Genomic DNA, 27,976 nt, shown 5'->3' with positions numbered 1-27,976 from the left:
TGGGTCAAGACCAGCGGGCTTCAGATTATTTTGACTGTGACCCACAAACACACACACGCGCGCGCGCGCACACACACGCGCACGCGCGCGCACACACACACACACACACACACACACACACACACACGTTTGACCCGATCATCCAGCACATGCAACGTGCGTAACTGAACAGAACAATAGGCACACTTGCTGCTCGCAGCGCACCGCGAGGCTGTCTCTCCTACTCCGTTTAAAAAATGCTAAGTGGACCAAATGACCTACTGACTGTAAAATCCACCTACAGTCCTTGGCTCTAGCCCTGCCTTTCTAAGCATTCTGTGGCCAGTATTTGAGGTTGCCATTAGGACCCAAGTATTTCCCAAAAGAGAAGAATGTGAACACAAGAATTTGAAGAGCAAACTCTCACCCTGCTATGGTGTCCCAGCAGATACCAGCAGACACCAGCACCCACTTGGAGGCACGGAGGATGTGCGTTCCCCAGTGGATGTGTCCTCCCCCCAGCTGAAGCCTGCCCTGGCTCCCTGCCCCCTCCCCTGGACTGGGCCCCTCCCCATTACCTTTTCAAGTGTTCCAGCAGGAAGAGGAAGGTGATGAGGTTGGGGTCTGGCAGGGAGCGGAGCAGGTGCATCATGCAGTTTTCCTTGGCAGCAGGGTCTGACAGGGCTGTGGGGAGAGAAGGCGCTGGGGCGGGGCTTGGCTCGGGGCGGGGAGGCCTTAGCCAGTGCCCTGTGGTCAGGAGGCTGCGGGACGCTGCGGGAAAGCCCAGGCTGCAGGGGGTCAGGGGAGCAGACCCTGCAGGGAAGGGCCTGGTATTTCCCCAACGGTGGGCTACTGGAGGTTCCTACAGGAGGCCCCACCACAACCTGTAACTCAGCCAGGAGGCAGGCTGGTGGGCAGCAGACACTGTTCTTCCCCTCCCTGCAGAGGCCTTTGGGGCTGGAGCCATTCCCCATACCTGGACTGTAAGGCTGAGTTTAAGACAGTGATGTCATGGCATGAATGTTCTCTCTCTCTTTTTTTGGCCGCACCACACGGCTTGTGGAATCTTAGTTCCCTGAGCAGGGATTGAAACCAGGCCCTCTGCAGTGAGAGCACGGAGTCCTAACCACTGGACCACCAGGGAATTCCCTGAATGTTCTTTTTCAAGCACCTCCGCTGCCAGAGCCCAGCAGTGAGCTGCCTTCCATGGGCTCCTCATTCCTGTGATCCAACCCAGGAGAAGACAAGGCAGGAGGGATGCGCCCAGGCCAGGATTCGGCCCAGGTGGGTAGAGGCCGGAGCCCTGCCAGCCAGGGCTCCCAGCTTCCTCCCCACCCTGGGCAAAGGTCAGAGATGAGAGAGTGCTCCTTTTGGAAGGCTCGGTACAGGCCATGTCAAGTGTACACCAGCTCACTTCTTCTTGGCCCCAGGGCACCAGCCCCTGACCACCCACCTCAGGGCAGATTTCCCTGGATGCCTGGGTTTCTAGGCAAGGAGGTCAGTGTCCAAAGAGGAAGCACAGAGGGCAGCCCAGAGGGATGAGACGGGAAAGGGGCAGGGGAGAGAGGGTCCAGCCTCCAGATGAGGCCCCAGCAGGCCACACCTTGCCCTCCAGGCCACTCAGCCACACGGCCCCATGCACTGGGCAGATCAACAAGCAAGGGAAGCCACAGATCTCCTCTCTCACTCTTTAGTGGTCAGGGAGGCCTGGCTCAGCCCAGCCCTCAGGCCCCCACTGGAGGCTCACCGATGCCCTCCATGAAGGCTGGGTAAAGTCGGTCTGTGAGGAGGGGCTCGGGCAGCTCCCGGAAGTACAGCTTGAGGGTGCCAGCGATGGCGTTGATGTCCATGTCACTCAGCATCAGCAGGATGTCCTTGTTATCTGTAGGGGAGACGGGAGGTCAGGGGCTGTGCCGGCTGAGCCACCTCCGTCCCCCACACAGCCCTCAGCTGGGCAAGTAGCCCTGTTCCGTCCCTATATCCATCCTGAGACAGCTTGCCCGGGACACCCCCCCACTCTGTCTCCGGTCTGGTCTCCCCAGGAATGGCAGGATGTAGGTAGTGCCCACAGGTGGCCTGTGACTCAGCTCCGTGGGGGGAGGGGAGCATAGATCATCATCCAGAGTCCTGGAGCCACACTCACACCACGTGTCACATGCCCTCCTTCCAACTGGAATCTCCCCACTGCTAAGCCCCTCTCTGGAAGGCGCTGCACATTTTTTATACCTAAAATCATGTTCCGACAAAGCCTCAGCTTCCAGGTGGCACAGAGGGGCCGTGTGCCAGCACGTCCCCAGCTCCCCACCCCAGGCTCCCCGAACACGTCTGCCGGGCAGCTGCCCACACCCACCGGGCCCCCTCTCAGCTCCCATGGAATCAGCACTGCCCGGCCAGTTCAGGTGTCCTGACTACTGGGTGTGCTGTTGCTGCAGCCTGAATGGCGAGATAGGGGAAAGAACCAGAAAGGTCAGGCGCCACCACCGAGGAGCCTACAGTCAAAGCGAGAGGCAGCAGTGCCCCTCCCAGAGGGCACTGGGGGCCCGGGAGAAGGCGGGGGTGCCCGTGCCAGCCAACCCAGGCTCAAAGCCCTTTAGTTTCCCTGCAGCCCACCGGGCACCAGGGAGCCAGCAAGAAAGCCAGCAACACAGACTCTGGAACCCGAAAGATCTGAGTTTCAATCAGGCTCAAAGCCTATATACTGAGTAATCCTGGGCAAGTGACTTGGCCTCTCTGAGGCTCAGTTTCCTAATCTGTAGCAATGGACAAGAGACTGGAGGGCAGGGGGTCACCCCATGCCATGCTGGGCTGTAGTTCACAGACCGAGGCTCCTCTGCCATTGGCTCGTCCAGGCCTCTCCGTGGAAAAGCCTCCCGCTTCCGCTGCGCTCTCCTCCCAGCCCCACGAGCCTGCCGGAGCGCCCCCTCCCCGCTGCTGCCCAGCTGGGCCTCCCCGACTCACTGGCATCAAAGACGGCCTTCAGCGCCTGGATGTCTGTGGCCACCCCTGATATCCGGTAGATGCCAACCTCCTCGATGCCCCTCTTCTCCACCTCCTCCACACACTGCCGGACGATGTAGGGCACCTTGGAGCGCTCCCGCCTGGTGGGGAGGGGATGTGAGGGGAGGGAGGATGGAGGGAGGCCCCCCAGTGAGAGCGGTATGTACCCCTTCTCTTCAAACCTTGGCCTTGGAGAGCTCTGGCTTCTGGGATCAGGAGGTGGGGGGCAAGGAGAGGGCTGAGAAAGAGGCCACACCACCCCACCCCAACAGCCTGCCTGCACGCTGAGGGACAGCAGGGGACAAAGGTGGGAGGGAGGAAGTTTTAGGAGATCAACCCAAAGACTAAAGGAAGAGTGTTCCTCAGAACAGAGGGCTCAGATTCAAATGCTGTGGGGGCACCGAGCAGGTCACCTACAGAGGGGAGTGGGCCAGGTCCTGGAGACAAGGGGAGGGCGGGGGGCTGAAGGGTGCCCTCTCCCAAGGAGCAGCCACTCCTGGATTCCAGCCTGCCACTGTCACACCAAGACTCGGGCCTACAGTTGTCACATCTTCCCACCTATTACAAGAAGCTGACGATCTGGGATCTTCATGTGCAGTCTCCCAGTGCTTAAGTGCTGGCTCATTTATTTCTAAAGCATCGTGTGAGGCAGAGAACACACCTCTGCAGGCCACTTTTGCCCTCCAAACTGGCCGTTGTGACTGTTGAACTGGAAAGTGATTGTTGAGGGGCCAGACGAGGGCGGGGCGCCTGAAGGGCAGGGCTGGCAGGGACCCTGGGCGCAACACCTACTTGGTCACCACGCTGATCTTCACACCGAAGACGCCGGTCTGCTTTTTGGACGGGGTCCTCTTCAGGCTCATGTCTCGGCTGGTGAATTTCATGGAGAATTCCACTTTGATCTGGTTGGGGGCAAGGCAGGCACAATCCCCCAGGGCGTGAGTGCCCGAGGAGTGCCCCCCAGGACTGCAAACAAGGGCTACCTCTCCCACCCAGGGCTCCCTGAAACACCTACAGGGTGGGAGCGGGAGGGGTGCAGGCAGAGGAGAGGGGGGAGGGGCTGGGCTAAGGAGGCGGGGGTCCGACAGCCCCCGCAGGGCACCAGCAGAGGCCAGGCTGCCCACCCACTGTGCAGACACTTCCTATCTCTCTGGGCTCACCCCATTCATCTCAATCACATCTGTGTGCCAGTTCTTCGTTTCTACAGTTTGTGGATCCAGCTGCAGAGAAAGAAAGAAAGAGGACGTGAGAGAGAGAGATGACAGCTGAGACCAAGCCAGAGCTCTCCCTGCTGCTCAGCCACAGCTCAGAAGTTGGCTAAAAGGTCAGGAAGATGGAACTGGGGGCTGATGCTTATCTTGACATCAGTCCTTCAGGGGGCTCCAGCCCCCAGGCCCCTCCTGCCCTGGCTAGTGCAAGACTGCCCCCACTCTGGGAAGGAGGTGGGGTGCGCTCTTAGGCACATTCACCCATCACCTCTCATTCACTCCTTACCCCACCCTGTGAGATGGGTATTATCACCCCATTTCACAGATGCAGAAACCGAGGCTCACAAACCGTCAGCAACTTGCTCAACTTCCTGAACTGGAGTTGACCGCAGGGGATGTAGCCCGTGTGCCTGGAGGCGGTGAACGGGAGGCGGTGCCACATAGAGGTGAGGAGCCCTGGGTCTGAATCACAGCTCTGCCACTGCCGACTGTGTGACCTTGGAAAGTTTTCACCTTGCTAAACCTCATTTGTTTTATCTGTTCACTGCAGCCAGTAAAGAACCTGCCTTGCTGGACTGTCGTGAAGACTCAGTAAGATAACGGGTAAATGGTTGGTCTCCCAGAAAGCAAACACTCTGTAGAGGAGGCCCCCAAACTGGGCAGGAGCCCCAGGGAGGTGGAGATGGCAGGGGAAGCACAGAGACATCCCTCACAGGTGACCAAATGGGACGCCGTTTCTCTGGCTCAGTGGCCTTCAAACTGTTTTTCCTTGTGCATCCATAAAGTAATTTGGAAAAACAATGCACACCCTGGCACATTTTTAAGTCAACATCTGAATATTTCCAGAGCAAGTTTAAATAGCTGCAAAGAATATAATTTCCAGAATAATGTAAATATTTACATCTTAAAATAAAACTGTTACATCATTCTTTTAAATGTATTCAGTGGAATCCAAATTCCATAGTGATTTGATATCCACCATCATCCATTTAAAAAACACATAAACAAGTTCTTCTTTCCCTTGTAGAAACCCTGCAACGTTCCTTTTTCTCCTTGATTTTGTGTTTCTAGTCTATTTCTCCCAAAGAAATATGCCCTAGTTTGCATTTTTCTTTTTTAAAGTCTTTTATTCCTCACCCTATATTTTGCTTCAACAAAAATATCTGTATAAATGGAAATGAAAGATTTCCTGAGACCACTAGGCTCCAAATGTTTGAAACATATTCTGAATTGGTTATTACAATGATTAGCAATACATAATTAAAAATTTAACCAACACATTACAAATTTTAATAAATACTCAGCAGCAAAGTACCATTTTGGTGGAATTACATCGCTTAATGAGATGGGTAGAGCATTTTTTCTGTTTTAGTTCATATATGTACACGAATATTTGCTAGGGTGAAATGGGGTTTTAGCATCAATACTGTTTTTTTTAATTTTAATTTTATTTTTTTAATTAAGGTTTTATTCTAATGAGAGTCCACCGAGATTTTTACCCAGGGAGTGACATGATTTAATTAGCATTTAGCATTGCTTAAAGAGCTTGGTTTTTTTTTTTTCTTTTTCCCTGGCCACACAGTGCGGCTTGTGGGATTTTATTTCCCCGACCAGGGATAGAACCCATGCCCCCTGCAGAGGAAGTGTGGAGTCTTAACCACTGGACCACCAGGGAAGTCCCTTGGTTTGGTCTTTAAAGATGTAAAGGATGAAACATCTTGTTCACATAAAGTAGATGGGGCTGAAAATAGTTTTATTATTGCAATGTTTGCAATTCTTTAACCTCTTTCCTCGGTATTTGCCTTGAATTGCATAGATACCTATTATCAATATTTATTTTAAATGATCTCAGCTGACCATTTCCATCACTTTTGTGGAAAGAAAGAACTGGAAACCAAGTGACTTGCGAAAGGGTCGGAAACCCAGCTTTTAGAGTCTTTTACTTTCTCAACTCCTACATCAGCACCTCAAGTGGCCCCTCTGTTGCCACCCAGGAGGCCTGGGAGCCCTGAGCCGAGTGCGCAGGAAGCCTCGGGCTCCCCTGCGAGCGAGGTGGTGGTGCAAGGCCCTTCTCTGGCGGGTCGCTGTTTGGCAATAGCACTGTTGGGAACTGAGGACCTGCAAGCTGACTGCTCTCAAACTCTCCTGCCCTCGTACCCCTGGACCGTCTCTGCACCCCCAGGGCGTGTGCGCCATGGTCTGAACACTGCTGCTCTAACAGGCCCCTCGCCACAAAGGAAAGCTGGACCCGAGTCAGTCCAGGGTGGCTGGGCCCCGGGGCTTCTTACAGCTCGAGGTAGGACCCCCGCACCTTCTATCACCCACACACCCGCTGGGGACAGGGGGCACCCAAGCCTCCGACAGGGTCTGGGCCCTGCATCTGGGCCCAGGCCCAGCCTGGAGAACAGGACAGAGGGAGGGTGGTGTGGAGAGGACTGAACACCACCTCAGGCATGCTGGGGAAGTGTGTGGGACCCACAGACTGGCTGCTGCCCCGGCTCTCTGTTCTACAAGGCTCGGGGCCAAGTCCTACTGGGCCCCTGACACCTTCCTCCCCTAAACTTTTTGTCCCAACCCTCACCGGGCCTGTGGCGCATCCCCTCCCGAATCCTGGGTCTTGGACACAGGGCCTTGGTCTGTCCCCAGCCCTGACCTCGAGCAGTGGCCACCTGGCGTAGAGACATCTCCACTGCTCTTCGTCCCCTGGGGCAGATACTACCCTTGGGACACACATTCTGGAATGACTACCTGCTTCTAATGCAGGTCTCTCCAGGCATCAGCATAAGCCTCAGGCCAATTCTGTGTTCCTGGACCCTAGTGCCCCTCCCCTGGCCTAGCCTCCCATGACCTGGCACCTCCTGGCAGCTGCTGTGGACTGAGCCAGTGGTCCCTCCCTGGGTCCTTGAGTGCTATGTGGACATAGCCCAAGTGGGGAACGTGCAGGGAATGAGAGTCAGACCGACCTGGGTCCAAATGTTCACTCTTCCACTCAACTGTGTGAATGTGGGTAAGTCACTTAACCTCCTGGAACCTCAATTTCCCTACAGGGGTGTCCATACCTGCCTCAGAGCGTTGCCATGGAAAATAGTAACAGCGACTGACATGTTGTGGGCATTTCCTGTAAGTCTGGCTCTATGACAAACCCCTTACATACAGCATCTCAATCAATCATCATAACAAGCCCATGAGGTTTAAGCCTTTCTAGCTGCTCCCCTTCTACAGATGAGACCCCAAGGCTTAAAGAGAACGAGGAGTTTGCCCAGTGCTACACGCCTAGGAAGTGAGAGCTGGGGTACAAAATCAAGTATTCCTGACTCGCCTCAGCTAAACCTGCAAGATCCTGCCCAGCCCAGCTAGGTGTACAGCACCTAGCCTGGCGTCCTTGCCTCTTGGCAAGGCAGCTGCTGTGATGATGATTTATCTAGAAAGGAGACATCGGCCCTCCACGGTCTGGCACCACAGGCTGACCTGGGTGCTGGCAGGCCGACTCCAGTACAATTCTTTCATTCCTTCCCTCCCCATCACTTCTATTCCAGCTGCCAAGTAGCAACCCTATGTTTCCCTGGGAGCATCTGAGACAGGGCCTTAGCAAACCCTGATGCTAAGGCCTAATCCCAGCCCTGCTTCTTCCAGAAAGCCTTCCCAGATAACTCCAGGCCTCAGGAACCTTCAGTTCCCCTCTGCCTCCCTGCCACACTAGGACCCCGTCCCCTGCACAGTTTGCTGTTGTTTCAGCCTGTCTGAGGCCAGGTCTGGGTAAGGTGGCACTGTCGTGTTTTACTGTGAGTCCCGCCACTGCCCTATTCCAAATCCCCTCTGCAGGTGCGGCCCTGCTACCCGCGTGGGGAGGCCTGCCCAGCCTCTCGGTGCCCCAACAATGAAGCCCTGTCTCCCAGGAGGCCAGCAGCCTCCAGAAACCAAGTCTATTTCAGGATGTCATTTAAATACAGAGAAGGGAGGGTGCAGAGTAGAGAGGGACATGGCACATTTTCCAGAGAAATAATGCTGTCTGAATTGCTGTGGTTATTTATAACCCCTGGGAAATGTGGACTTTGCTATTTCCTGATTAGATTAGCGCTGGGGGTGGAGGAACCAGCTCCCTGGATGTCAGTGGACAGGAACACCTGACCTCTCACCCTCCAGTCCCAGCCGATAGGTGCTGTGCCCCCCCGCCTGGGGACCAGGTACCAGGGGGACACCAGATCACCTGAGGTAGTGACAGAGATGGGGCTGCGAAGGGCCAGGCTGGGGAAACCCCCCAAGAGGGGCCCCTCCTTCACCACACAGGTAACAAAAACGCAGTGGGGCTCGCCCCAAGGAGCACAGGCAGGAGACAAAAGCAGGCCATAGAACATCCTGGAGAAAGTTATAAACGAGTGGCTGAACACAGCCTCTGGGAGCAGCTCGATTATGTCCTTTTTGCCTTTACATTTAGACCTGGTCAGGTCATGGTTGCACATTCAGACCTCTCCTGTGGAGAAGCCGCTGCCCTCTGGGACTGATGTCCCTGAGAGAACCCCCCAGGTCCCCTGCAACAACATCCTGGGCCCCTGCTGGGAATCCTGCATCCCAGGCAAGGAGCCCACAGAGTCTGAGAGAGAATCTGGCAGGTGGCAGGGAGGCTGCCTCACCTTCCTGGGCCTCAGCAGCCTCACGTCTAGGACAGGAAATGGGCTCCCCAGCCTTGCAGGGGGCTGAGAGGATCTGAGGCCCTGAGCCCAGGGGAGGACGCTCTATGTGCACCCAAACACCCCCCAGGTGGCGGGTGCGGCCTTCGTTTCAGGAGTGTCCTCAGGGGTCCCCTCTGAGGGGTCTAAGCCCTTCCTCCCACCTGTTTCTCCCCAGCCTGGGGCAGGAGACCCTAATGTTCTCCTTCTCTCTGGCTCCAAAGCTGTTCACGGCCACTTCCTAGTGCTTGGGATTTCAGAGGCACCGGCGAGTTTGGGGGCCCCCTTCCTGCTCCCCCTAGTAGGTGACAGAGTCCTTCGGACGGTGGGCACGGTCCTCCCACCATCCCACACTCCCTCCACCACGCAGCTCGCCCGCCCGACGGTCTCCTGATGGTTTCTGCTGCTGCCCCTTCCTGCGGGCCCTCACGTGGGCTCCTCAATCCACAAGGAGGGGTCAGTGCGGGATAACCTGTCACAACTGGCAGCTACAGTCCCAGCACAGAACACAGAGCAGCGGCAGAGTTACTTTGGGAGGTAACACGGGGCTTGCGGGTGACAGGGACCCGTGAAAACAGTATTCACCTGGGCTCCCAAGGGCTCCCAAGACCCCACTTTCCCACCCTGTGGCCCCTTGGTGCTGAGCCTCTTCCCTCAAAACCTCACACTGTCATTTCCACAGCACAGGCCCTGAGGAAGCCCACCTCCTTGTGCACGACCCCTGATCTCCTGTCCCTCTTGGGCCTGGCCCCACTCTTTGTTTCGTTGAGCACCGCTCTACCCTCTGCCCTCTGGGCCTGGGGCCTGGCATCCTGGGCCCGTCCTGGGTCAGTGGCATGGACTTCACTTGAAGCCCAGAGTTGTTTTGGGGGCTGATAAAAACTAAGTGCAGGGCTTCCCTGGTGGCGCAGTGGTTGAGAATCTGCCTGCCAGTGCAGGGGACACGGGTTCGAGCCCTGGTCTGGGAAGATCCCACATGCCACGGAGCAACTGGGCCCGTGAGCCACAATTACTGAGCCTGCGCATCTGGAGCCTGTGCTCCGCAACAAGAGAGGCCGCGATGGTGAGAGGCCCGCGCACCGCGATGAGGAGTGGTCCCCACTTGCCGCAACTAGAGAAAGCCCTCGCACAGAAACGAAGACTCAACACAGTCATAAATAAATAAATAAAAGAACGTGGATTTCTTAAAAGAAAAAAAAAAAAAAAACACTAAGTGCAGTGAACCATAGTATAGCTGAAGTTGTCACCCTCACAGGCGAACAGGACACCGAATAGAAGGCAGAGGTGTGGCTGTGTTTTGGGGACCCGGCCGGAGGCTGAGCGCTGGGCCGTGGAGACCAGGCCCTGAGCCGGGTGTTTTGTCTGACGGGGGTACGTTTCCTGCGGCTCCCAGGTCAGTGGCCACGGTGGCGGCCCCGGCTGGCCTTCTCCTGCCCTCCCCCAAGTGCGTGCACATGCTCTGGGCTGGTCCCCTTGGGACACCAAAGCCAGCCTGTCATTGGGGCAGACCACAGGCGTGAGAGGCATGGTAGGGCTGGCAACAGGGGGAACAAACAGGGCACTGCCAAGAGCCTGCCTCCCCACCCCCCTGGGAAGGGTACTGGAGGGTTCCGTCAACGTGGCCGCTTGAGAGAAACTCAAGAAAGGCAGGGCGGAGTGGGAGGGGGCGCTGGGGCCTGTATGCTGGCTTCTAGCTCAGCAGCTGGTTTAGGGGAGACCACGGTCAGCCTCAGTAAACTGACCCCATTTCCCCAGAAGCCGGGCCCCCCCACCATAAGGCCAAGCAAGCTCTGTCCCTCCAGCCCTGGCCCTGCAGGGTCAGGCGCCCTCTCCAGGACAGCCACACGAAAGGCCTGTGCAGACCGTCCTGCCAGGCACCGGGATGAGGCCACTTCGCCTCAGCTTGCCTCCCCTGCCCCCCTAGAACCGTGAAGTTCCCTGAGGCCCACATATGGGAAGGGTTTAGCGGCTCTGAATGAGGCGTTTATTGAAGCCAGGTTAGCCCTGTGGAGCCCACTGTGACCTGCCCCCCCAGCGCCCTGCATTCCAGGGCTCAGCCTGCTCTGTGCCGCCGCGCGTTTAGCCCTCAGGCCGGCACAGCTGCAGACAGAACTCAGAGAGGGTCCGTCTTGCCCCGAGCCCCGGGGCCCCGTCTTCCTCAGAGCTGGCCTGCCCTCCACGGCCTGCCCTGCCTGGAGACTTCACCCCAGAACCAGGCCTCAAACCAACAGCCAGGAAGCTGTCCCGCCCAGCTCGGGGCCACGAGCTGACACGCACAGGGTCACTCTTGGCAAAGGAACTGGTCAGGGCTAAAGCAACACAGGGGCAGCCCCCAGCAGCCCTGTCCCCAAAGGGAAGGGGCCACCTTAGAGGTCAAAGTCCCAAGCGAGAGGCTCCCCGAGGTATGACCGGGAAGTCTCACGCTGCTGCCACGGAAAGAAAGGCCAAGGGCCTTTAGGACTGCCATGGGCTCAGCGGCCTCCCTCCAGACTTAGAGTGGTTTGGTGAGAATTATGAAAGTCCTTCTCTGAAGCTGACTTCATCCTCCCTGCCCAGGCCAGGAACGCTGTCTGGGCACAGAGCCTGCTGGTGAGAATGAGGCTCGGCAAGCCCACCGCCTGTACCCGCTCTGAGGGGCCTCGTGGTGGACTCTTCCCAGGCCCCACGTGCAGGCCCATTTCTGTGCACAGCTTGCGAGGCTGGGTTCTACACCCCCGGAAGCTCCCCATCCAGGGCACGCAGCCTTGACCCCAGTGGGGCCCCATGACCACCCAGACAACCAAGAAACAGCCGCAAACCCGAGTGGGCCCTGGGCCTCCTCCTTGGCAGGGGGGCATGATGGCTAAAAGCACTTCCTGCACTAAGCCACTGAGTGGGACCTCATCGTGTCACTCTCCGAGCCTAACAGCACCTCGTGGGTTATCACCTAACTCACATCATGAGCTAAGAATGATGCCTGGTACTCAGCACCCGATCAAAACATGTCAGCATCACTAAAACTGGGCTTAAACTCGCCAGTGGCTTCCCGCTGCACTCAGATTAGAAGCCCACCTCCTTGTCAAGGCCTGCAAGGCTGCTGCCCCCTCTGGCCAAGGTCACTTCCGATGCTCCACACAGCCTCTGTCTGCCTCTGAACACACCACGGTCCCCCCAGGCTGCAGGGTTTTCACCTCTGCCTGGAAGGCATTGTCCCCGGATCTTTCAAGAACCCTCTTTGTCATTTAAATCTTAGTTCAAAATTATCTCTTCAAGCAAGGCCTCTCCCCTCTGCTTTATTATCTAATCTGCTACCCAATTTTATCTTCCTCGCAGTACTTGTGCAGCATAAAATGATCTCATTTATTGCCTGACTCTCCTGTGGACAGCAAGTTCCCCGAGAGCAAGGCCTCTGCCTGGGCTGCCTCTGGAGTGCTCAGCACATGAAGACGCCCCATCAATATTCAGAGACCAAATGAACAAACTGGGCTATGCAGGCTGGAGAAGGCAATGCCCTTTGCTCGGGACAGGGGTCGAGAAGCCCCACATTCCTGCTCGCCTCTCTCCTCCCGTGCTCAGTGAATGGCTGGCCGTGGCCCAGGGGCAGCCCTGTGACCTCTTCCACCCAGACTTTCCCAGCATGTTGAGAGTTTAAGGCTTAGGCGTAGGAATCTTGAGACGTGGCCAAAATCATCATATGAACTGGATCTAGGAGATCATCCTGTTCAGCTCCTTCATTATACTGATGCCAGAGAACCAGAGAGGTGAAGCGATCTGCCCAAGGTCACACAGCAAGTTAAGACCGTAGACTCAGGATTAGAAAAACGAGGCCTCTTGACTCCTACCAGCCCGGTGCCCTTCCTTCTCCGGCCTCCTAGGCTACACCAGCCTGAGAGGAGGTGGGGCGCTCCAAGGAGGAGGGCAGAGCACAGAGGGGGCATTCAGGTGTCTGATGGGAAGGGGATCTGTGGCTGTCGCTGCTCTGGCTGTGCCCATCTGAGGCACCCACCCTGGCTGGGGTCACTGTCCAGAAGAGAGATGGTTCCAGCTTCTGGCTCAGGCATGAGTTCCACTCTCTCTCAACCAAAGCAGAATTGGTGAAATCACCGTGGGGCTACAGGGCCCTCCCAGCCTCTCTGCAGCAGACTCCCACCGGCAGCTCCCACGGTCACTTCCCACCTCTCTAGGCCCACCTGGGGGGACCAAGGACAATGGGGCCTTAGTCTAAGGCTCACTGGGATCCAGGACTGACTCTGGCTTTCTCCCGGGGATTGGGCAGGCAAGTTCCAGGCACGGGGATGTGTGTTCCTTTGGGGGCAAGGGAGCTGTCAGAACACGAACACCCTTCCAACTCTCAGCACGATTTGATGGGGAAAAGGAAGCCAAAACAGCACCTGCGGACCAGCTCCTGACAATCTGGGCATCCAGCAAGGCCACTCAGCAGAGGGCTGGGCCTTTCCAGACTTGGGCGCCCTGACCAGTGCCTGTTAACTCCCCCACACCGGCACCTGCAGAAGTTTCTGGGCTCTTTCCAAAATGTCTGCCCTCCTGGGCCTTCACGGCCTCTGGACAGTCCTGCGCCACTGGGCTTGGGCCGCACTGGCGGGCCCAGCTCTCCCCGGTCCAAGGCCATCCAAAAGCTGGGCCACCAAGCCCAGCATGGCTGCCTGGCCAAGCCACCTGTGGACCGCAGAGATGCTGGAGAGGGCCGGTGCCCCTTGTAACCTCCCCCGGCGCCAAGAAACAGCAGCTTGCCCAGTGCGCTCAGAGCACGGGCTCCTACCTGGGGATCCGTGACCCTCTCTGAAACAGCATACAGTCTGTGCATGTGCGTGGCTCTGGGTCTGGGTGGAGCTCCGTAACTGTCGTCAGATTCTCAGAGTTGAGGACTCCTGCTCTGTGGAATCACACTGGCCTCTTGGGAGCCAGCTCAGTGGAGAAGTGGGAGCAGGGGGGGTCAGGAGGCCACCCGTGTGGCTCCAGGAGTAAGATCCTCTCCCTCTAGGGAGTATGTATGCTGGCTGCAGGGATGGAGGGAGGTCTCACTACTCCCCCTTCCAAGCCCCCAGCCAGCCGGCCTGGTCACAACCCTGGCCCACACAGAGGCCAGGGAGGAAATGGGCTGGCCGCAGGGGTCTCCAGCCCCGCGGAGAGGCACTACTGTCCCTTCCAGACAGCTGAGGGAGGGATCGCTATAGGGGTGTGAATGGGCCTGTGAATGGTGAAGACAGGATGCAGGTCCCTTCCCTCCGGCAAATAAGGTGGACGGGGGCAGGGCGGGAGAAAGGGGGTAGGGCAGAGAGGTGGGCAGCCGGGGCAGGAGAGGTGTCTATTGGTGTCTAATAAGGTTTCAAGATCTTTCTTGATGCCCAGAGCCAGATGATGAAGTAAAAGTAAATGAGCCCAAGACATCTCTCTATACCCCAGCACCCTTCTACCCTCAATGCCTGGAACAGCCAGTGAATGGCTGACTGAGCCCTGGGGACATGCACATGGTTTGCATACCTGATGCTACCTGTTAGGAAACTGTCAGGTTATATTACAGACTCTGGGAGGGGTCTGGAGCTGTCCTGCAGTTGCAATCAAGATGTCAAAGAAAGGGACCCTCCTGAACCCTAGGTTCCCAGACTAGTGGCCCAAAGAGGGCTCCCCATCCTGTCTTTCTTCGGGTTGCACCTCTGACCTTCCCCAGAAGTAGAGGGGAGCAAACCCCATCTCAGAGCAGGTGGACTCGTCCTGGAGCTCAGCAGGAAACATCTCAATTCACCTTGCTGGCCTCTGGCTTCCTGAGAGAAGCTCTTTGGTGGTGGGGAATTCCCAGACCCATGTGGCAACCCCTCGAAGCAGAGGCAAGGTCATCAGGAACCATCCTCAACTCTCCCCCACTCCCCTGGACCCTGCCAGTTCAGCCTGAGTCCCCACCTCCAGCCAGTACCTGGCCTGGTCTGGGTCTGGACGTCTTCACCTTGGCTGCAGGGCAACAGTAGGGGCATGGATTCCTGCCCCTCCCCACCCCCGCTGCCCGAGACAAAAACTTCTGGCCTGGCCGCTGCTTCCCTGGGGCACTCCTAGCCTCTCTGGCTCCCACAAGTGACCCCATTAAAACCTTTGGACACTTTGTGGGATAGGGATGGGATTCCTCGTTCAGTCCTTCTCCCTCCCAAGTGCAACCTAAGGATCTAGAAACAGGCAGGATGGGAGGAAGACCAGGCACTGAGCCTGGTCTCCTTGAGGGTGATTTAAAGCCAAAAAAAAAAAAAAAAAAAAAGGAAAAGGAAAGTAGAAATGTGAAGCTAAACGCTGAGAGCACTGGCAGAACCCACAAACTCCAATGCCACGTGTCTCCTCTGCTCAGTGCTTGCACAACAAGCCAACTGCCAAGTCAGAGTCTGGAGTGAGGCTTCAGCCGCAGGACTCTCCTCGGGGACAAGCACAACGGCAAACAGAGCCCCACACTGAGGACCCAAAGGACAGTCTGCGAGTGGTCCCTACCGCCCCTCTTCCAGCAAGCGCAGACTCCTGGGGCCAGAGGCTCCACAGGCTAACACCGGGCTTTCTCCATTCAAACAGATTCTTCAGCCCCAGCACGGGGTCCCCAGATGACTCACATACACCCCCCTCCAGGCTTCATGAATCTTTAGTTAAGTGGCAGCAGGAGGGCCACAGGTGTCTCAGGCATCCACAGCATCGCATCCTTGTGGCAAAGTTAAATGAGGAGTTAATGAGGCGACCCCTCCCGTCGGGCTGGGCAGTACCTGGCACCCTTCCCCCACCCACCTAAGCTGCTGCCCGATCCCAGCCCCCTCGTCTGGCAGTGAGCCTGCTGCACTGAAAAAAATAGGTTAATGCAGCTGGGAAAAGAAGGGAGGTGGGCAGCGGGTCTGGCTCCACAAGCCTGCCTGCTCACCCACCAACCCCGGGCACAGCAAGGCAGGCACAGCAGGGTGAATGAATGTCCCTCTGTCACCCACGGTACAGACCCTTGTGTCTGCGACGCCAACATACTTTGTCACACAGCAGGAGCTAGGGGACTGAATCACCTGCCGCACAGAGCATCCCAGCGCCAGAGCCACCCTGCAGTTGCATTGATGCCTATCAGCTCAGCAGCCCAGAGCCTGGCTGGCCCGCCACCCTTGCCCAGAGGGCACCATCAGACACAGAACTGTCAGATACCACCAGAGGTGAAGCTGGCTAAAGGATTCCTGAAGCGGCTGCTTGGTTTGGGTAGTCACTAATGCCCAGGGAAAGAACTGAAAGTCTGGAGTTTCAAGGTTTAAAAACTGCCCCCTACCTGCCACCCCCCAACCCCGGCAAAGGGGCAGGTAAACCGGAAGGACTCTGTTTGGCTGGGACTGGGCCAGGAACCTGCTGGGTCACTTTCTTACCAACCTCTAGGTCTGGAAATGGACAATGAGCTTTGGGCTGGTGTCTGCTGGCCTCAGCAGGGGCTGGGAAGGGGGTACAGGCAGGGGACGGCTCCGGGCTGCCGGGCACAGACAGCTGCCTCAGCACAGAAGGGCTCTCGTAGCAGCTGAGGCCAGCAGGGCTCTGCTAGCCTCGTCCCTAGAGAGGCTGAAGGTGACACAGGGGCCAATGCAGGACAGCTCAAGTTGCTGCTCTGCCCAGCACTTTCCAGGACTGATGTTCCCTCTGGGAGGTCACGTATGCCCCGTTGGAAGAGGATGAAAGTAGATAAGGAGCCAACGGGCCCAAGATCACATCCTCTTGCAGGTGCCAGGAGCCTCTATGCTGGCTGGCAGTGAGGACCTGTGCAGAGGGACCCCCCTCGGACCCCCACAGGAGGGCTTGTAAATCCCCACCAGCAACATAGACTAGCCAAGCCTCTGTTATCACTACCTGGAAGGACAGGCATGGCCCTGGCCAGCCGGGACAGGCACCCTGCGACATTTGCTTAGGTGGTTAATTTGGTCTACAGTTATCAAGCGCTTACTGTGTGCTAGGCGATGGTCTGGCTCTTCCTCAGACGCCCAATGCCAGGGCCCAAAGCCAGCCCTGCGGCAGCCTGCCCAGCTGCAGGACAGTCAGCTTCTATCTCAGATTTTCATCCCCGCCCAGGTCTGGGGCGGCAGGCACGATGGGCAGTCTGCCCTGGCTCAGCTTGGTCTGAGCTGCCTGCTGGGTCAGGAAACCCCTGGCACACTGACTGAGTTGCCTGGTGCCTGACTGGCACTGGGCCAGCAGGCCTCTGGGTGGTCCCTGAAGAGGCAGCCTATAGCCCCCAGACTCGGCAGCACCGCCAGCTCCCCACAACCCCAAAGAAACCTCACACGGCGGTGGTACTGAGGTGCTTCCGCCGGTGCCCCTCAGCAGAAGGGGCGGCCACTGGACGCAGGGGGGCGGGGCTGGGCTGGGCGCTGTAGGGGAAACTGAGACCCAGGAGCCCCTCGCCCCATCTGTTCATATTTCCACCCGCAGAGGCGCAGAAAGGAGCCAGGCAGTCCTCTCGTACGGGAGACAGCCCCCCTCTTCCTGAGACAGGGACAGAGGCAGAGAGAGCAGGGCTCGGAGGCTGGGGTAGCAAGAGCGTTAATCATCACGTTAAGGCCACTTACAGCCAACCCACAGCTTACCCCAGCCTCTGTCCCAGGGTCCCTCCGTCAGGTAGGAGGCGCAGTGAGCTCCGGAAAGGGGCTGCCCAGAACCCCAGCAGGCCCCCCGCCCGCCTCAGTCCCTCTCGTCCACCCCCGCCGACCCGCTCGAGCCCCTCGGGCACCTTTTGGCGGAGGAGCTTGCTGCGCACGCGGCCCCAGAGCCGCGCGCCGGTGTTGGGGGGCCGCTTGCTCCCCGGCTCCTCCAGCGGGTCCAGGCAGCAGCGCTCCAGGGGCTCGCACACCGCCTTCAAGCTGCAGTCGGGCTGAGGCAGGACGTCGGTCATGCCGGCGGCAGCGGCAAAGCCCGGCCCGACGGCGAGCCTGCCTGCGGGGCCAGCTCAGCTCCGGGGACGGGGAGGCAGGGAGGCGGGGAGGCGCGGGCCGCCGGGGCTCCGGAGCCGCTGGAGGGAGGCTGGGAGCGGGCGCAGCCTCAGCCGAGCCGCCGGGACTGTTACTCGAGCCGGGCAGGGAAGCGCACGGTGCGGGGCTCCGCTTTCTCCTCCCTCTGCGTCCTCCCTCCCCGGAGACACCGCTGGAGCAGCACCGGCTCGCTGGTCCCGGCCAGGCTAGCGGGAGGCCATCCCAGAGCGCGCGGCGCAGCGCCCGAGGCTGCCGGGGAGCCCCCGCCCCCAGCCCCCCCCAGCGGAGGAAGTGACTCAAAAGAGGCGCGGGAGGCTGCCCCCTCCAAAACACCCAACCTCCCGGTTTTAACTCTTGGCAGGCTGGGCCTCCTCCTCACCCACCCTTCGGCCCTCCCTCCAACCCCTACTAAAGTAAGTTTGACGAGCAGCTCAACCAGCCCGTCTCTTCCCCTCTAGAGCCCTGGTTAACCCCTTCCCCACCAGGCGGCGCCTTGTGGCTGGGGTGTCTGCGGGAGGCTGGGGGAAGCCAGAGGGGGTCTGCAGAGGCCAGGGCTCAGGGCCAGGAGCCATCAACAGCTGCCCTTGTCCCGGGCAGAGGACCAGGACTACCCTGGGGTTCTACTCCTGCCCCAGATGCCTCCCTCAATGCCAACTCAGTGACAGGGCCCGACCCGCGTGGACTTTTGTGTAGAGAATAAAGAAGATCCCTAGCTGGGCAATCTCCTGGGCTTTAGCAGCCCAGAGGGAATCAGCTACTATGGACCTTCTCTGGGGACATGAGCAAAAAAATCCAAGGACGACACGGGTTACAGATGCCCAGCAAGAGGTGCTCCTCTCATGGGCCACTTCTAACCATCGCTGGTGCCCTTCACCAGAAAAGCCAAAAAAAGGGCTGTGCTGCTGGGGGCAGAGGATGTCCACTGACAAAACGGCAATAAGCCACTCTGTGCTGGGTGCCTTGGGATAGAGAACTAAGAACTTGTTCTTGACTCTCAAGTTGATGAATGTTCATTTCACAAGGTAACAAGTCAGTGTCCGGTGTTTGGAGAACAGAGAAAGGCCTGAACCCCAGATGATTAGGGTCCACACAACCCAGAGGCGTCCAGGCGTCACACCCTGTAGAGCTTGGCACGGGGGAGGAAGGAAACCAGTATTTTCGCAGCGCCAACCGTGAGCCGGGTCCCACGCAAAGGGCGTTCAAATATCTGCTGGCGTTGAAGCCTCACGACTTCTGTGCCGTTGGTGGTATTGTTTAGAGTTGTGAGGACTGGGGCTCAGGGAGATGAAGCTCTCACCTGAGGTCACGGAACTGCAGCTGGCTAGTGACAGGTCTCCTCCAAAGGCCCTGGCGCTCACAACCACCGAAGTGTGGCTGGTTCTCTGGATTCGGGGAAAAGAGCTGGGTCAGGCCACCAGGGCAGGTGGGTCGGGGCCCAGAAGCAGCCCCTGGCATCTGGAATGCATCTGCTGAATGTCAACCAGCACACACGTCTTGGGGTTTATCATCAGAGCCAGTGGTGCTTTTGCAGAAAGGGGTGGCTTCCCCACAGAGGGAGCCAAGACTTGATCACGACAAGAGACGCCCTTCACCGAGCTTACTATGCGACGGGCACCACGCTAACCCTCCACGTGGAGAACCTCACTCACTGCTCCCCCAACCTTAGGAAGTATGTTCTCACATCCCCATTTTTCCATTTGAGGAAACTAAGTGTACAGAGAAGCTAAGCCACTTGCCCAGACCAGCCTGGGCCAGGCCACGAACAGAGGTCTGGCTAGGCCCTCACCACTGTGATATCCCACTGTGGCAGGGTCTGGTCCTGTGCTGCCTTCTGCCTGGAGGTGGACGTGGAGTCCTGGAACTCTGCTGGACTCTGGTGGTCCCTGCAGGGTGGCTGGGCCAGCCCCGTCTCTTCTGGGGCTCCATGCTCCACACCTGCTTCTGCACAGTGCAGACAGGGCTGGGCTGCCAAGGCCGCACAGAGCTTCCTCCTACCTGAGCTAAAGTTGCCCAAAGCCAGTGCAGCTCAGCGGGGCAGAGCCACCACAACCGTTTTCCCAGCAAGCCTTGAGTGGGAGGGGAAGAGACCCACCAAGGCAGGGACATGCCTGTGTCCCCTGCCCAGCTGGGGCCGGAGCCACCCTTCTTGACCCACCCCTGACCTGCTCTCCCAGGGCACCTGGGGGCCACCTCTGAAGAGAATCTCCCTCCAGCCCCATGAGGGGCCAGCAGCTGCCCCCACCAGCTGCACAAAACCCACCTCCTCCAAGGCTTCACCCATTCCTGTGGTCTTCACCTCTTCATCCCAGTGATTTCATTCAAGAGGTACTGACTGAGGGCCTGGCTATGTGCCCAACCCTGGATAGGGGCTGGGGAATCACAAAGATGAATCAAAAGGCTGTGCTTGACAAAGCTGACAACCCAAGAGAGGAGAGGAGAGGAGACAAAGGCTTAAACACCTCTTAACAGGAGGCAGAAAGGCATTCATGCATTTGGCATTTACCAATCGTGCACCTACCACACGTCACACCCAGATGGACAAAGCATCGTTTTTGCCCTCAAGAAACCCAGTCTTATGCTGCAAGAACGGCACAGATCAAGTGCCACGAAAGCTGAGAGAAAGGAGAGGAAAATTCTAGTCAGAGAGAATCAGGGAAGGCTTCCTGGAGGAGGGGTTGGCATGGGCCAGAAGAGAAAAAGGTCACCCTCCCTGGCTTTGGTCTGCATCCCTCAGCTAATGGGCAAGTGCTGGTTGTGTAACTGGCCGGTAAGGTGCCATTATAATTGCTGACCACGTTCACCTGCTGCAGACACATGGTCCGTGCTGGGCACTGCCAACTGTTAACTTCAAAATTGGCCCCTCACTGGCTTTCTAAGGTTCTCTGACCTCTATCTGGGTCACATGCCACAGGATGCAGTTTGGGGGATGCTGAGTAAGGTGCGTCCCCCGCCAGGTGTGTGGGAGAAGGGGGGCAGTGCAGATCCTCTTCCCAAAGCTTTATACTTGTCTGTCTTAGGAACCCCAGGCTCAACAATTGTCTGGGTAAAGCAAGCTCTGATTGGATGAAAGATGGCCAACTGGTCTCCATGGTGACATAAGCGCCTTAGCAGATGGATAGCTGTTGGGAGGCTCTTCCCTTGAGATGCTCATCTTTCCTTCCTCCCTGTGGGCTGGGGGTTCTCTCTAGGGACAGCACAGACTTGCCTTCTCTTCCCCAAGCCTGGCTCACTGCTTCCTGGAAGCAATGGTCTAGGAGCAGGCTGCAGCAGGGGGGTTGGGCAAGACAAATGTTCCTAGCGAGTTCCTCAAAAGCAGCCATCTGAGTTCTGGTCCCTCCAGCCCACCACAGACCCTTCCTCAGCTTCACTGGGTGGGCTAGGCTCAGGCTGTGCCGGCCACCCTGGAAGTGACGGCACCCTTTTCCCCTCTGTCCGTCCTGGCAGAACCGGCCTCTGAGGATGAGCAAGGGCCCCCTGTCTGGATAAACAGAGCCTGGGTGGGAAGGCCCACATGAACAGATGTCACTGCCTTTGGAATTAAAAACATTCCTAGTAGACTGTCCCATCCTCCCTCACCCCCTCCCCAGGCTCTCTGCCAAAGGAATGAGAGGGGCCATCCCCAGGGAGGTGCGGGGCAGGACCCTGGGTTACACCGAGGGAGGGGTGTATACCTGGGGTGGCTGGGACCGGCCACCCAGCACAGCTATGACTGAGGCAGAATCAGGCTAAAGTGATCAGCAGAGGCATCACTGAAGAAAAAAAAGGTCAACAGGGAATATATGCAGCCTGAGCTGTGTGGGCAGGAGAGGCAGGGACTGCCACCAGTGCTGCCTTGGTGACAGCTGGGGATGGGGACGGCTTCCAGGCAAATCCTCCAGCCTGTGAACGCGAGGAGGAAGTTTCTTTCTCAGAACCTTGGGACGCTGCTGCTACTTCTCCGGAGTGACCTCCTTTTCCCCACTGGAACGACTTTCATCCTCCCTTCAGCCCAGACTGGAACCCCGATTCCCTGTCCCTATCCTCCAGCCAAGTGACTTGAAGGCAGGAAAGGGGGTTTCTGAGCAGCCAGCTAGACCAAGGCCACAGGCACCCCAGCGAGGACAGCCTGGGAGTGAGGGAGAGGGGAGAGCCCCAAAGGGTCACCCAGAGAGGCTGGGTGCAGGAGCTAGAGCTGGAGAGGAGCCTGGGATGGCGCTGAGGACGAGGACCGGCAGGGGTGTGGCCCGGGGTCAGCCAGGTGCGCTCCCTTCAGCCCCAGGGGAGCAGATGGACAGGCCCCACAGGAGCAGAGCTGGGAGGCAGGGTGTGGGTGGAGAGCAGGTGGTGTGTGAGGCTGGGAGGGCTGCAGAAAGGAAGCCCGTGGTGGTTCCTGCCCAGAGACAGGCACCGGAGTCCAGCCCGAGAGAGAACCAGCAGGGCGGGCAGTGCACGGGAGCCCGGGGCCCACGCAGAGGGGGTATGAGTTGGCAGGGAGGGTGGCACATTGCAGGGAAACTGTGAGAAAGGGGGGCGGGAGAGTCCCTTTAAGATGAATGGCCCTGGGGTCCCTGCGTTCCTAACGTGTGTTCTCACCTTGTTCTGTACCGACCCTAACCCAAACTGTGGATCGAAAGGGCAGAGATCTTCAGAGAATGAGAAAGTGAGACCTGTTTATGTTTTTCCATCCACACTTTTTGAGCATCTGCTATGTTCCAGGCCTGCATTAGGCCTGGGGACAGGAACACTTTGCTCAGAGTCACTGAGTCGCCAATGGCAGAGCTGAGCCTAGAAGCTACTTTTTCACTCATTTACCCATTCATTCATCACTGAATAGATACCCACCACATGCCAGGTGGGAAGGACCCTGAACGGGTCACAGCCCACTTGGAGCTGTGAAACTCCAGACCGAGCCCTAGCCACCCCACCACTGACCCGCCGTCCAAGGAGATAAGTGCCAGCAACTGGGGACTCTTTCAGGCATACAGGCCAGGACTCCGGGGTCTGGGCCCTGCCTGCTAACAGCTGTGGGTGGGGTTGCAGGTCTCTAAGGTCTGGAGCCTCAACTCTGTAGATTAGTGATTCCTGGTAGCTTTAGATGGCCGCCTGAGAGGGGGATGGGGAGTGGCTTCCGGGATGTTGGGACAGGGGGCAGCCAGGATTCAAAGGTAGTTGCTCCGCAGCCCAACCTCAAGGTGTACCATGACCCTCCCGTCTCCCAAGGCCTGGCCGAGTCACAGGACAGTGCAAAGCACGGGCTGTTCTGCACACAGCCTCACCCTCCACTCTGCCTGGCCACCCCAGGCTGGTGTCTCGAGGGTGCTTGGTGGCTCTAGGAGAGGCTGAGACAGCCACAGAGCTTGCCGGCTTCAGGGCTGTCCGAATGTCCTAATGGGCCCTGGCAACTCCTAGTAATTCTCACAGCATATTTGGTCACGGAAAAAGGGTGGAAAATCCACTTGAGCCTTTGGGAACATCTTGTATACCTAAAACAAAACCCACCAGGGACAGAGTGGGTAGAGCACACCCACCACACATCCATCCATTCCTTCCCACACAACTCATGGATGTAACTCACAGCCAGACTGACACCCAGACCCCCTTGGCCGTTTGCCTGCTCCCAGGACGGAGGCAGTATGGCCGGGGTCTCCCAGCACAGCCAGGGGCCAGAGCACTCCAGGGGTCCTCCCAGGCCGCAGACCGAAAACACAACAGCCTCAGGCAGGGGGGTTTGAGAGTAGGTCAGGGTCCGCTGAGCCTCCATGCTTTTTTTCTCTTTTGCTAATATTAAGCAACTGTTTTCCACCCAACTCTGAGCACCAAATGAACAGAAGAAAGCTCCTGGGAGCCACGGAACCGGGGTGTGAGTCCTGCCTCGTCACTGTGGCAGCCACTCCCCCTCTCTGGGCTTAGCTTCCACACCTGTCAAACAGGATCTTGGACCAGACAAGTGGTCAGCAGTGAATTTTTTTTAAGCAGAGGATATGCCCCACTTTCTTTCTAAATGAAACCTTATGCCAAAGTCTCCCTGCCCCCAATCAGCTAACGGCAGAAGCAGGGAGCAGAGGCCCCTGGCTGAAGTGGGGTTCCAGGACCCTACCCACTCACACTGCCTTTGTCCACCACTCCCTGCCTTGGGGGCACCTCGGGTCGCCCCAGTAATCCCCAGGCCCCGCAGACTCTGAAGCCTCTGGTCCTCCTTTAAGGACAGAGGCTTAAAGGAGGACAGTTCCCATGAGAACTGCTATTCCTCTACCACGGCCATTGGCCCTCGCTCCCCTCCAGGGTGGGTAGATGTGGAAGTCGGGAGATTAGGGGCTTTTTAAGGAAACTTTTGGGTCAGAGTCCTGGATCTGAAGCTCATGTTTTGTCTCTACTTTTCTCTCTGCTTTGGGAAAACTCTGGGCCTCTGCTTTGCTGGTGTGGGCTCCCTTCGGTGGCCTTACAATAGGATAACACTTATCTCATGGAGTCAGTCTGGTGGTGTTTTCTGGGTCACCTCCGGCCTGAAGCCAGTGCAGCTCAGCTCTTGCCTCCAAGGGCGTGAGCAGGCTATGCCTCGCTTTCCCTGTGCCAGCCCATGGGGAGTGGGTGGCACCTGGGGGTCGGGCCCTCACCAAGAGCCACCACTGCCCCCACGGCTCGTGCCATGGCCAGGCTGGGCTGCGCAGTGCCCACAGTGAGGGAGAGCCACATAAGGCGCCCCCGATCAGCATTCACGTACAGCCTCAGCCCTCACTCAGGGAGTCCCCGGCAATTCCCCTACTAAGTCCTTTTCTCAAAGGTTTTGAATAAAATCAAAGGCAGGACCATCCCAGGAGGCTGAAGTGGCAGCCTCCGCCGGCAGGGAGGTGAGCGGTTACTGGGAGTGTGCAGTAAGCCAGGTACTGCTGCCTCCAAGGACTCATCTGATCCTTGCACAGGTCTGAGAGGGAGCCCCCGGAGAGGTCGCCTCGCTATTAGATGGTGGAGCTGCGATCAAACCTGGGTCTTCTGCTTCTGAGTCTAGGAGCCCCCGGGCCCAGAGCTGGGAGAGCACCCCCTTTTTCGGTCTGTGGAGAGGCGGGATTGTTCTCAGGGCCTGAAGGAATCAGTTCCCAAGGTCCTCTCCAGATCAGCTTCTCTGCTGCCTCTCACCTCTTCCAGGTGAGCCGGGGGAGCGGGCACCACGCCTGCCTGCTAAGGGGGCATTCCCACGCAGGGCAGGAGGCAGAGGAGACCCGTGCCTCTGTCTGTTTCCTGCCCAATGCTGCCTGTCTCCAGAACCCCCTGGGCAGAGCCCAGGCTCCCCAGATCAGGAACACCCGGGAGACGAGGCGGCTGAGCGGGGGCCGGAAGAGAGAGGTTTGGGAAGGCCTTTGGACAGCAGGGCGGGCCCTCTCGCAGGATCCTGCCCCTGGCTCTCCCGCATCCTGCTGCCCACTCTGCTCTCCAAGTACAACCGAGCCGTCCAGACCTGCCTTGAAGAGGGACAGCAGGTGAGGCACCGGACAGAGAACGGGTCTGAAAGAGCTCTAGTCACCTGGGCCCTGGGAGGAGGTGGTGTCAGAGGCAGGGAGAGGAACAGTCCCGGTGCCCCCGTCCCTCCCCGTGTGCCTCTGGGCTGGCACAGTGGTGATGACGGCAGCGAAGGGAAGAGCCTCCCATGGACCTGCTGAGAGCAGCAGGCAGCATGGATATAAAACACGGACTCTCAAGGCAGACGTTTCCCTTGGACGTGCACACTCAGCCCAGGCTGAAGGCAGGGGAGGGGTCCATCTTCCAGGGGAGAGGCTGGAAAGCCACACCCTGCATGGCCACTGCGGAGTCCCAGGGCGGGCAGCTGCCTAGCTGCCTGCCTGCAGGCAAGGTTTTCTCACAGCTGCCCTTCCCCCGCATCCGAGTCAAAACCGGCCACTCTCAGGGGACAGGGCCTGGCTGTGGTCGGTGTGGCCTGAAGGATGCATGGGAGAAGGTGTTAAGGACACCCGGTAATGTCCCCTGTCATTCCACCCAGGGAGGGACCCAGGCACTCCTGGTACCAGCAGTGAGGAACCAGAGTGGAAGGGGTTCTGGGTCAACCAGACCAATGCCCCAGAGCCCAGCTCCAGGGCAGTAAAGCTGGGATGCTTGACCCTTGGGCAGAGTCAAATGGGGACAACAGACACCTCGGGGGCCAGAGGGAGGGACGTGGGGTGGGGAAGCCCTCGACTCCTGCCCTAGCAGCCTCCTGACCTGCGCTCACTCCGAATTCCCTCATGCCCTGCAGAGTAATTGAAACCAGAAGTAGTTCCCGCTGACAATGACCCCTTGTTCCCAGCTCATCACTCGCTCTGGGCCAGACTGCACCACGCCGAGCTGAACGCGGCTCTGAGGGGGACGAGCCCAGAGCTGCTCAGCCCGGGGGTGGGTGGGGGCACAGCAGGAAACCTCAGGCTGGCAGGTGGTGAGGCCCCAACCTTGACCTCCTGCCCACTCCAAGGTCGGTTCATCAAAGCTGGTCTGACTCCAACAGCATAAGAAAACAGATGTAGCCTCAGCCAACCTAAGGCCCAAACACAGGGGCCACTTGCAGGTGATAGCCTTTGGGAAGGGGGTTTGCTCGACAAGCTACACCCAGAATCCCTGCAGGAAGGCGGAGGACAGTGGACCTGGACCTGCCAGCTTGGGCAAAGGGCTGTCATCACTAGACAAGGACAGGCCTTGTGCCAGGTCCTGTGCCAAGGGCCTCACGGACTTTCCCCTTCTGTTCTCTTTACAGCCCATTTTACAGATGAGGAAACTGAGGCTCAGAGAGGTAAAGTAACCTGTTCACCCAACTAATGAATGGAGAAAGCTAGACTGAAGCCCAGATCTGTCTGGCCTCAAAGCCCCTTCAACGCTGACTGAATGATCGCAATTCTCCTCTGTTCTGTTCACTACACGGGGAGGTCCTGTTCATTCTTTGCATCCACCACACAGTGCCTGCCACTTAGAGGGAGTTCAACAAACAGAAATGCGGGAATAAACTAGTGAAAGCGTGGATATGCACTGACCAGCTCTTTCAGGGACATTCCATCCTTTGAGCCTCACAACAAGCCTGTGATAGAGGCAGAGTGGGGATAATTGCCCCCATTTAATAGATGAAGAAACTGAGGCCTCCAAAGATCAAGGGACCTGGATGCATTTTCCCACCCTCAGCCCAGTGTTCTTCGTACACTGTCAGGGTAACCGCACTCCACACTCAATCTATCTAAACCACTGACTGAGGGGAGGACAAACAAGTTAGGAAAGGAGGGCCAAGGGGACAGGGATGCCTAACCCGGGGGAGAGAAAGCCAGCGGGGGTCAGCTGTTTTCTTCAACTAGAAGAGGCTAATGGTGACAGATGTAAGCTTTTATATGTAGAATGGATAAACAACAAGGTCCTACTGTATAGCACAGAGAACTATACTCAATATCCTATGATAAACCACAATGGAAAAGAATATTAAAAAAAGAATGTGTATATATGTATAACTGAATCAATTTGCTGTATAGCAGAAATTAACACAACATTGTAAATCAACTATACTTCAATAAAAAAATATTGATTAAAAGAAAAAAGGCTAGGGCTTCCCTGGTGGCGCAGTGGTTAAGAATCCACCTGCCATTGCAGGGGACACAGGTTCGAGCCCTGGTCTGGGAAGATCCCACATGCTGTGGAACAACTAAGCCTGTGTGCTACAACTACTGAGCCTGTGCTCTGGAGCCCATGAGCCACAGCTCCTGAAGCCCACGTGCGTAGAGCCTGTGCTCTGCAACAAGAGAAGCCACTGCGAAGAGAAGCCCGCGCACTGCAACGAAGAGTATCCCCCGCTCGCCACAACTAGAGAAAGCCCGCGCGCAGCAACGAAGACCGAACTCAGCCAAAAATAACTAAATAAAATAAATAACTAAATAAAATAAAATCTTAAAAAGAGGCTAATGGTGACCAGTTGTGTCCTGGGGATTTGGGGGCCTGATCTCTGTTACAGCTGGAGAGAGATGAGCAACCAGGGGTGGGGGAGGGGGCGTGGTAACCCTGGGTCTGGAGGGAAGGAGGCTAAGAAATCTCCATCCTCAGAGACCATGCTCTTCTCCTCACTTAAAAGTAAGAAAGTCTAAGGCGGAAACAACCCAAATGTCCATTGATGGATGAATGGAAAAACAAAATGTGATCTATACATATAATGTTATGCAGCCTTAAAAAGGAAGGAAATTCT

At 57.5% G+C, this 27,976-nt stretch overlaps 1 protein-coding gene across 4 annotated transcripts in view; it reads right to left on the bottom strand.

Moving 5' to 3' along the window:
- ABR (ABR activator of RhoGEF and GTPase) overlaps positions 1-27,976 on the bottom strand; it is a 180,087-nt gene that overhangs the window by 5,212 nt on the left and 146,899 nt on the right. For 3 of the 4 annotated variants that reach the window (XM_082370531.1, XM_082370532.1, XM_082370533.1), the window contains 5 exons: positions 4,137-4,196; positions 3,769-3,878; positions 2,938-3,077; positions 1,727-1,861; positions 558-663 (listed from right to left, as the gene is read on the bottom strand). In XM_082370531.1, the coding sequence (XP_082226657.1) occupies positions 558-663; positions 1,727-1,861; positions 2,938-3,077; positions 3,769-3,878; positions 4,137-4,196 (551 nt within the window). Of the gene's footprint in view, positions 1-557; positions 664-1,726; positions 1,862-2,937; positions 3,078-3,768; positions 3,879-4,136; positions 4,197-17,561; positions 18,083-27,976 lie in introns of those variants that run through there. The other variant, XM_082370534.1, reaches the window with a different exon arrangement.

The sequence above is a fragment of the Balaenoptera borealis genome, assembly GCF_965194805.1.
Source record: "Balaenoptera borealis genome assembly, chromosome: 20".
Lineage (NCBI taxonomy): Eukaryota > Metazoa > Chordata > Mammalia > Artiodactyla > Balaenopteridae > Balaenoptera > Balaenoptera borealis.
This window is presented reverse-complemented; position numbering and strand designations above follow the sequence as displayed.